Here is a 10,667-nt window from a genome sequence, read left to right as displayed (position 1 = left end):
ACCGAGCGAACAGGTACTCTAGCACAGGGAACCGCTTTCGGCGCCTTGATACCATTTTCTGCTGACTAGGGAACTTGACAATAACCACCTAGTTCCTCAGGGCGGAATAATCTGAGTTCAACCGCGGAATAATACAAGTTCCGCGCAGTGATACAGGTGTTTGGCGGCATCCGCGACCGAGGTTACATAAACCTGGGACCTTCAGGAGGAGCGGCCTCTTGTAATCAGTCAGTCGTTTAGTCTGTCCGAATCTATGTCGAGTCCGAGTTGTCTTGCATCGTGATTAATTGTCTCCTAAGACTCTCATTCTCGTTGCTGTCCCATCTCTCTCTCAGTTATAGAATCAAAAGTATTGCATCAAATGGATTATTGTACTGGATTAGATTTGCTTTCATAAATAGAATTAGTTTGTAAAAGAGACTCTCAGGGCCATTTCGGGCAACTCCCATGCTTTGGGGACGCCCAATAAACAATTAGTACCGTAATTCATGAGTATTCTTCATTCACTGCGCGACCCACCCTCTTATCAACATCTAAATATTTTTCAGTGAGACGCTGAGCTAGTCCGGAGGTCTGTTTACGTGACAGGTAAATAACCAGGTGTAGGCTCACACGTAACAGGGATTATAAAATTAATTTTGAATGCGTCACCGAGAAGGTTTAGGATTAAAATTCTTTGTCAGGTGTGTCATTATAAAATAATACCCTCAAAATTTAATCCATTCGGAAAATAATTAAATAAGATTTAATATTAATTATCCAAAATGATTCTTCGTACGCCAACGAATCGACTTCCGGTACCCGTCAGCAGTAATGCGAATCAGATCCCACAAAATCCTATTCCAGTGGTATCTAACAAAAATTTATTAAATTTTAATCCGACTCAAGCCCCCAGTTCAAGTCTCCATCCACAATTATCAGACGATTTACTTGGACTAGACAATTCAAGAAACGACCTACACAACAGTACCGGTTACACCAATAATGATCCCGCTCAAGCAGTTCATAATAACATGAGTGGAGTACAAGACCTAGTAAACCCCGCAGATACAAGCGGTAATGATACAAGTCGAGTACACGATTCGTTAGACTCGATCGATTCAAATAATAATAATAATAATAATAATAATAATACAAGTAGAGCACAAAACCCTGAAAATACAAATACTGCTACGCAAGCCGTTGAAGAAGTAGTTAGACAACTAAGATCTGAAGCAGAGGCTTGGAAAGCTGCCTATCTTCAGTTAATGCCACCCTTCGCTAGCACTCTAGCTAGAATGATGTCCAATACAGTAAATAATAATAATAATCCTGCCAATGACACCTACGCATTTCAGCCACGAGAATTATTCCCTAGTTCAAATTTTTCAGCGGGAAATTACTCCGTGCCGCCAGCACCTCGCTTTCCTCCTCCGAGTATACCTCCCTTCTCTACAGTACAAAGCTCGACGCTCAGTGGGGCTGCGCGTTTATCGTACGCGCCGCTGCCGCTTGCCCCACCACTCGTACCGCCGATGCCTCAGCATATACCAGCGACTCATGTACAATCACACACCACGTTGCCGTATATAACTCAAACTTATACATCACCACCGGTCCCATACTACGTACCAAGCACACACGTAAAGTCACACACTACTGAACCTCATGTGACACATACCTATACAGCACCGATCGCTTCTTTCCATGTGCCTGCGTCACAGACACAACAATACACATATACTATTCCAGGCATAGTCTCAAGCGCTGCTCCCTCGTACATGTACCCGAGTACAGTTGCACATTTACGGACTAATGATATTTGTCGAACTGCGAAATCATGGAATGTATTTTTCCCTCCGCGCGATTCATCTGTAAAGTTAGACGCCAAAAAATTTATTAAGACATTAGAACAGCGAATGGTCAGTAATGATATACCTTTGGACAACTTTAGGCCAGTAGTAGCTTCAACTTTAACTGGTAATATTTTAGACTGGTATTATCAGAATGAGCATTTATTTGTCGACTGGTCAGTCTTTAAGACACATTTCAAAGTATGGCAAACTCACCAATCAGACGAAACCTTTTTACAGGAAATCTATTCATATCGACATGCTGACGATGAACAGGGACCTGCATTTATCAATCGAATGCAAAGCGCGTTTGCTCAATTAGAAGAGCCATTACCCGAAAGCCGACAAGTAAAAAGTATTATCCAAAAATTTAATTCCAAATTCTTATTTAAATTTGCGGAAGAACGTATTAATACTTATTCAATGTTATGCCAACGCGTTGGCGCATGGCAATCGATTATGGATGCTTGTAATCCACCTAAACCGGAACAACCGAGTAAATTGAATACGCAAAATCAGAATTACACTAAATCAAGAACGCGAATTAATGCCGTTACCGATCGATGTAGATCCTGATCAAGACGCGTCAATTACTGAGAATAATGAAAAAACAACTTTAGACGCGGTTTCAACAAATAAACAATTTAATTCGCGTAATGAAACCCCAAAAAGCGACACCTCAGACGTGATCATAGCTTCAATAAACAATCTCTAGGCCACGATACAAGGCATGTTTGAGAACTTACAAAAAACACTCTCTCCACCGCCATCTTCCGCACCTTGTGCATGCTGTGGACGTCATGGACATACAGCTGACAAGTGTTGCGCGAAAACTACCGACGAGATTCGGGCTAGGGCCGGTTTGCCACCGTTACCGAGAAACCCGGAGCCAAAAAACGAGTAGGTGCTCTGGTGTATCCCTCTACAGCAGCCAGGGCCAAAACCGTTGCAGTAGAGACAAACAGTAATGCTGAAACAGCCAGTCATACACACGTTTCGTCTATTACTCCAGTTAATATTTCTGTAGAGCCAACTAATGACAACTGTAAAACTAGTACCTCTCAAACATCCGATTTTATACCAAACTCGCCACATTTAAACATCTCAGACTCTAAATACGAAGATTATGATGATTTTGATTACGAATCAGACTCGGAGTCGGAGCTTCTCATTGATTTACCGGAATTAAAAATTAAATCAGACGATGATGAAATACCTGACTGTCTCATGCAAATACACGGTCCCAATAATCATAATCGAACATATCTATCGTATACGCAGGCACCAACGATCGTAAGCCGCATGATTACTGATATTACTATAGGACCTTTTCACATTGAAGCCATGTTAGACAGTGGAAGCGAACGAAGTTACATTTCTGAAACCGCGTATAACCGAATCCAAGGCAATGAACTTCAGGAGTTAAGCCCAGACCCCACTAGTACCGTAGGAGTAACATTAGCCGACTCTGCTTCAACATACACCCACGGAGGCGCGCCATTTAAAGTAGAACTTGACGGAAAAACCATTTTAACCTGGTTAAGTGTATTACCTGGACTATCAACCCCAGTTATTCTCGGTCTAGATTTTTGGCAGTCCGCAGACGTTCACGTAGAATCAAAAATCGCCACTTGGTACTTAGGCGGTAATTCTACAAAACATCAATTTCGTTTCCGCACAAATAAAACTAAACCACTAACATTAAATGCCTTATCTTCATCAGAACGATCAGAATTAGGTAATTTCCTCGCGGTAGAATTTGACAAAAATAAAACCGCCAAATTAGGAGTCACTAACCTAGTACAACATCGCATCGAGGTAACTGACGAAGCCCCAGTGCGCTGTAAACCATACAGACGCAGTCAGCCAGTAATGAAAGCATTACACGAAAAAGTTGACCAATTACTCGAAAAAGGATATATTCGACCCTCGAATAGTAGCTGGGCTTGTTCACCAGTTATGGTCGCGAAGAAAAATAATACCTAGCGCATGTGTATCGATTATCGCCCTTTAAATAAAAAGACCAAACAATCAGCGTACCCGTTACCGATCATGCACCGAATTTTATTCAGCCTCCGAGGCGCAAAAAATATTTCTACTATCGATCTCAGCGATGCTTTTCATCAAGTATTAGTTGAAGAAAATAGTCGACACTATACAGCATTTTGTGTCGATGGTCGAGGCCAATTTGAATGGATTCGTATGCCATTCGGACTCGTTAACGCCCCTAGTACCTATCAAGCCCTTACTGACCAAGTCCTCCGAATCGTAATGCAAATTCTTTGGAAAAAGGCTCGAAAATATTTACCCAGCGCCCAAGAGAAAATTTTTGCTTATCTAGACGACTGGATTATTATTAGTAATACTTTAGAGGAACATATGACATATTTACAAGCTGTTTTTGAAGCTTTTAGAATCGCTGGTCTTAAAATGAACGAAGAAAAAAGTCAGTTCGGACGTTCCGAAGTTAAATTTTTAGGCTTTATAATTAATGAAGAAGGCATGAGTCCAGACCCAGCGCGTCTTGAACCAATAGCCGAATATCTGCGACCTACTAACCGTAAGGAACTACGTAGATTTAACGGTCTTGTAAATTGGTATCACAAACACCTTAAAAATATTGCTCAAGTTCAAGGTCCCCTAAATAAATTAACCAGTACACGTGTAGATTGGAAATGGACTGACATTGAAGAAAAAGCTTTTATTGAAACTAAGAAATCTTCGTTACAAGTGGCTACACTAGCTTTGCCTGAGCCAGATCGCCTTTATCGCTTATATACTGACGCGAGTAACACCGGATTAGGCGCGATCCTCACTCAGTACGACTTTAAAGAAGACCGAGAAAATTTAATCATGTGTCTGAGCAGACCTCTGAATAAAGCGGAAATGAATTATACCACGACAGAGAAAGAATGCCTCGCGGTAGTTTGGGCCTTACGGAAATTACGTGGATACGTAGAAGGTCTTCCAGTTACAGTTTATACTGATCATTCCGCGTTAAAATGGCTTTATAACTTAAAAGATCCAGCTGGCCGCTTAGCTAGATGGGCTATTGATTTATCTGCGTACAAGCTTGACATTATCCACTACAGAGGAACCCAAAATGAAGCTTCAGATGCTCTGTCACGTCTTTACGAAGACCCCGGATTAACAGAGCTCTCATCGATTCAAAATTGCAACATTACTGACTCTGAAATTTCGTGGTACAACGAAAAAGTTCGAGTAAAGAAAAAGTTTAAATAAAGTTTGAATAAAAGTTTAAATAAAGAAAAATTTAGTGTTTCACTATCTGATGATCACTGCATTAATGTGCACATTAAACGCAAGAAAATCCATAAGTCAAGTTATTTACATGGCATAATAAACAAAGGTAGGATAAAAGCTTGGCTTCAATTTTTACTAACGTCGCCATTATATTCTATGTATGACATTAAAATTGATGAATCTTTTTTTGAAACCAATAACACTGATATTTTACCTCAAGATGAAATAAGTGAACACATACCGATTGAAAAAACTCTGGTATCTCAGCAGCAAACATTGTCGTGGAATGAGACAAAATATTTAAGATTAGTTCCAGGAGAGAAAAATCTTCCATATAGTTTACTTTTTGATGAACACGCGGAAGAATTGTCTTTTCCCGCAATTTATTTGGGTCAGTTTCGGACATTTCGCGATGGAGTACGAGTAACACCATATACAATGGCAACAAGTGAACTTAGACGTTCAGATCGTCGTGCTGTTACACCTCAACATGTATTATACGTGGCGATGAAAATTATGAGACTTCGAGTTCGTGATTCATTAACAGTTGCTTTCAAACATATAGGAAAAGATACGAAAATTACACGAGAACAAATTGAAAATGATGATTTTCGACGTTTTTGAAATCTATTCCTAACTCATTATGGTACTGGGCTGATAAAAAAAAATTTTATTTGCAATGATTAGACAATTGGGTAAACCAACAATATTTCTCACCATTAGTGCAAATGAAATTGGATGGACTGATTTACTTCAATTATCATATAAGTTTAAAAATAATGGAGCTGAATTGTCAAAAAAAAAAATGCTGAAGAATTGCACTATCTAGAAAAAGTTACTCTGATTAACGAAGATTCTGTAACGTGCGCAATCTATTTCAATAAATTAGTGAACGTACTGTTGAATATTTTACAATCTCCTAAGAAGAGTCCATTTGGGAAATATTATGTGATGCATTATTTCAAAAGAATATAATTTCAGCATCGAGGTACTCCACATGCTCATACATTACTGTAGCTGGCAAATGCACCAAATGATGCTTTAAGAGAGAATAAAATGAATGCAATTTCACTGATTAACCATCTCATCTCGATTTCATCTAAAGAAGCATCAGGGAAAATTAAATTACAAACACATAAACACTCATTTACTAGTTACAAAAGAATATCGGTTCATAGACCTCAAAAATGTCGTTTTGAAGCACCGTTTATGCCTTCTCGTTCTACAGAGATTTTATTACCTATGCAACAAGACGAAATTGGTTTTGATCGTTATGTGCAATGTTATAAAAATATTCTAATTAATCTCAAAAATAATGACTATAAGAATATTGATAGTTTCTATGAGCATAATAATATTTCATCAGATGATGAATATTGCAGTATACTTCGAGCGGGAATAAAAAGACAAGAGTTTTTATAAAACGTGAACCCAGTGAGAAATGGCATAATTCATTCAATCCATTTTTTCTTAATCTGGTAAAATCCAACATGGACATTCATTTTATAACCGAAGAATATTCGTGTGCCCAGTATGTAGCTGAATATGTCAATAAAACGAATCGCGGAATAAGTAATTTACAACGTGTAGTCATTAAATATATAGATGAACACCCGGAGTTTGACATTGTGGAAATCACAAGAAAGTTAGGAGTTGAAATGCTGAACAGTTTTGAAATATCGAATCAAGAAGCTGCCTGGTATTTTTTAAGAGAACCGATATCAAAAAGCTCATCTGTTATAGTATATATTCCAACAATGTGGCCGGATGAGCGGCAAAAACTCTAGAAGACCACTAAAGAGCTAGATGAAATGGGAATTGATGATGATTCAACTCACATTTGGAAAGAAAACTGGTTCACAAAGTATGAAAAAAGGCCTAAAGAATTAAGTAATGTAACGCTTGATCAATTTGTCGCTCATTATAATGTTCACAGCGATGGAAACTCTATGAAACGAAAAACACCTCGCATACTTCGTTATCGCAATTATGACGTCTCAAAATTTGACAGATTACAAACGGGAAATGGTAACTTTGCATATTCCGTTTAGGAATGAAAATGAAGAAATCTTAGCAGAAATGAAGTTTATTGAAATGTATACTAGCAATGAGAATCTAATTTTACAACGCAGGCAAGAATTTGAATCTAACTTAGATATTCAAAAAACTATAGAGATTTGTCGTGATTTATGTCGCGAAGGCAGAATTGACGATAATGATGAACCGGAAGAAAATATTATTGCTGAACAAAATCCATTTCAGAATTTATATAATAATCCAAATGCATTTGTTAATGATGACATTCGTTGAGCGACATTACATAAACTGGGGCTTATTGCAAAAAGAAGAGAAACTTTAATGGCCAATGACGATTTTTATAATTTGATGAGAATGGCTAATGAGAAACAAAAAAGACTATTACTTCATGTTATTTTTCATTTTTTATCACCAGATGATGTTCCTTTTCAAATATTTTTTACGGGCCCTGCTGGTTGTGGTAAAACATTCGTAATTAAATCTGAATTTTTTTATTGGCTGTCCAGTCTATTGCACGAATTTTTTTAACTAATTATTTATCTAATAATTTATAATATCGTTCGCCTGTATTCCCTACAGGCATAAACGATTTTAAAATTCGTATATAAATTTGTCATTAAAGGTAAATTTGACTGAAAAAATAATTCGAACGGCCCAGACCAGGAATCGAACCTGGATCTTTTGGTATCGCGCCAACTGCTCTTCCCTTAAGCTATCCGAGACACTGTCCAGAATTACCATTCAGTCACCTCTTAATGACGAACTACGAACTTTAATTCTATTTACTTGACTCCTGTCAATACATCTTTAACGCTATCGATATTTTTATACAATATATTTTCTGTAGACTGGTTAATACTATAAATCTGAATTTTTTTATTGGCTGTCCAGTCTATTGCACGAGTTTTTGTAACTAATTATTTATTTAATAATTTATAATTCGTAATTAAACTTCTAATGGAAATTTATAATCATTATACTGACAATGACGGATACTGTAATGCATATATAACTTGTGCTTCAACTGGTAAAGCTGCAGTGGCGATTGAAGGAACAACTGTTCATACAGCGTTAAAAATATCATTATCAAGGTTACTTTCTTTAAGTAACGAAACTGCCCAGCAATACAGAACATTGCTTAAATACGTTAAAGTTATTATTATCGATGAGATAAGCATGATCAGCGCTCAATTACTGATAAAAATTGATTGTAGATTGAAACAAATAACTGGTAATTTTTAGAAGAATTTCGGAGGATTAGATATTATTTTCATTGGGGATTTACGTCAATTACCTCCAGTTCGTGCTACTCCTATCTATAAGAAACCTAAACAGACTATTGTTGGACTAATATTATGGCAAAATCTTAAATTTTATGAATTAGATCAAGTTATGCGTCAAACAAATCAACAGTTTTCGTCAATACTTACTAAAATTGTAAATGGTGAACGCCTTGATAAAATCGAAATAGCTCTCATTGAGTCTCGTGATCTACAAATGATGATAAAATATTTTACCATGGTCGAAGAACGTCAACATCCACCATCGATTTACAAACAGAATTTAAACGATTGTCTCTGAATAAATTAAAAACTATGAATGAACATTTGATTTTCATCAACAGCAGAAGAGGTTTATCACTTTTTACTTTCAATTGTCAAAGCCTTAGAGCTCATACCGATGACCTGGATGATTCAATTTTATCTGAAACTTATCTAAGTTTTATCAAGTTTTATCTGAAACTTGGCTAAACAATGACAGTGAAATAAACATTCCTAACTTCAACTGCATCGCAAAATTTAAACGGTCGAATACTAAAGCAGGGGGTGTAGGGATATTTCATAACTCTAATGATGTTGTCAACATTGTAACTTCAATGATAGATTTCTCTGTTTTCTGTCCTGACTTTCATGGGTCACTCGGATCAACAGTTAGTGATTTATGTATGGCTCAATGCCAAATGGAAGATGGAAAAAAAAATTTTAATAGTTGCATTATATATATCTCCTAATCAGAAGTTAGATGATATTATTGATTTTCTTCACCATTCATTATTACCATACACCAAAGGAGGTGCCACCTTACTCCGTAACAGTAATGATAAAATACCTATGATTTTAAGTGGAGATTTTAATGTCAATTTCGCATTAGATAAATCTTTGAAGCTAGTTGAATTTTTAAGAGACAATTTGAATTTATGTCTACAAAACAGTCCACAAACATCAACAACAGGATCTGGTACTACAATTGACGCAGTTTTTGCAAGACTACTAGAATCCGTAGAATGTAAAACATATATTTCATATTTTAGCTACCATAAGCCATCAATAACAAAAATATTTAATAATGACAACAATAGTAATAATGATGCGATCATAATTGATGAAATACAACAAGAGCAATAATATAATAATAAGAACAATGATAAAATAAATTACTCATTAATTGTATGCATGTCTATAATAATAAAATAGCTTTAATTCAATACGGAAAAAAATTTTTTTTCTTCAGGCTTAAGCCTCATCATCTACCCCATTTTCGTGAAGTTGCAGATAGTAGAAAAATGATATGTCGTAAAAAAGTTTTACTTATTACCTGTGTACTCTGGTACGCACACATATTTTTTTTTTCATAATAGCAACATGAAACGATTTTAGAAAGTAGAAGATGGTTTAATTTAAGTGTTTTTTCGGTTTACATCTACTTATATTATTGTATAAGTGCAATATGTTTGTGATAGAGGCATTTAAAGATCACAAAATTGCTTGACCTTGACGAGTCGAGTATAAAGCACAATTTCACGCGCTTCACACTATGAGGCGTGCATTGAATTAATATTAGCACCAAAAGTGACGATAAGAAAATATAGTGAACTTATATTGATTAGAATTTTTTAAGGACCTAATAAATTTACTTTATAGTTAATAATCTCAATGGGATATATTACTGTAGGGCTTACATTGACAAATGCGAAAAGAGCTATAAAACTCACAACAAATATAATTTTTACTTAGTGACAGCATCAGAGAAATAAAAAAAAAAAAACAAAAATTATTTGGTGAATGAAAAAAAGTCCCTAAAAGCCCTCTGTTTTATATGTTGTTTCAATTATTGTAATTGAAAAGGAGCGTAATTTATTTTAATGAACTAATACATACTAAAATATAAGTTGGGAAAAAATTTTAAAACAGTCAAGTTATAACTTGCCATATAGATTTACTTTGAAAACTTTTTGATGTTAAAAAGTAATACGTTGTACTATATTTCTGATATCTTTGTACTTATTGATAGTCAAATCAAATCTTAGTTGGTCGTGATTTTAAACGCTGTTACGCAGTGTTTTATCATCTAATATTTTTCTTACACTACACTTGACACTTTTTGATTGTGTTGAATACTATCATCAGCCTCGTAGATGTAGTTTTTGAAGGTAAACAGGACTGAATGCGATACACTTTTTCCATGCATTCAATCAACAGTAACAGAAAGTACATCAATAATTTAACAAGCCAGTACATCATTTGCATCATTTAT

The 10,667-nt window shown here is 35.9% G+C and overlaps 1 protein-coding gene across 1 annotated transcript; it reads left to right on the top strand.

Annotated features, from left to right (window-relative positions):
• Nucleotides 1-764: 764 nt before the first annotated feature.
• Nucleotides 765-2,408, top strand: LOC123273353 (probable serine/threonine-protein kinase DDB_G0277165). The gene has a single exon (XM_044740758.1). The coding sequence runs from the start codon at nt 765-767 to the stop codon at nt 2,406-2,408; it is 1,644 nt and encodes a 547-aa protein (XP_044596693.1).
• Nucleotides 2,409-10,667: the final 8,259 nt, after the last annotated feature.

This window comes from Cotesia glomerata, linkage group LG10 (assembly GCF_020080835.1).
Source record: "Cotesia glomerata isolate CgM1 linkage group LG10, MPM_Cglom_v2.3, whole genome shotgun sequence".
In the NCBI taxonomy this organism is placed as follows: domain Eukaryota; kingdom Metazoa; phylum Arthropoda; class Insecta; order Hymenoptera; family Braconidae; genus Cotesia; species Cotesia glomerata.
The sequence above is the reverse complement of the archived record's forward strand: the minus strand, read 5'-3'. Positions and strand labels throughout refer to the sequence as shown.

What these genes read in the sequence shown, in the direction of transcription:
- LOC123273353 (XM_044740758.1), top strand. Translation starts at nt 765, where the DNA reads ATGATTCTTCGTACGCCAACGAATCGACTTCCGGTACCCGTCAGCAGT.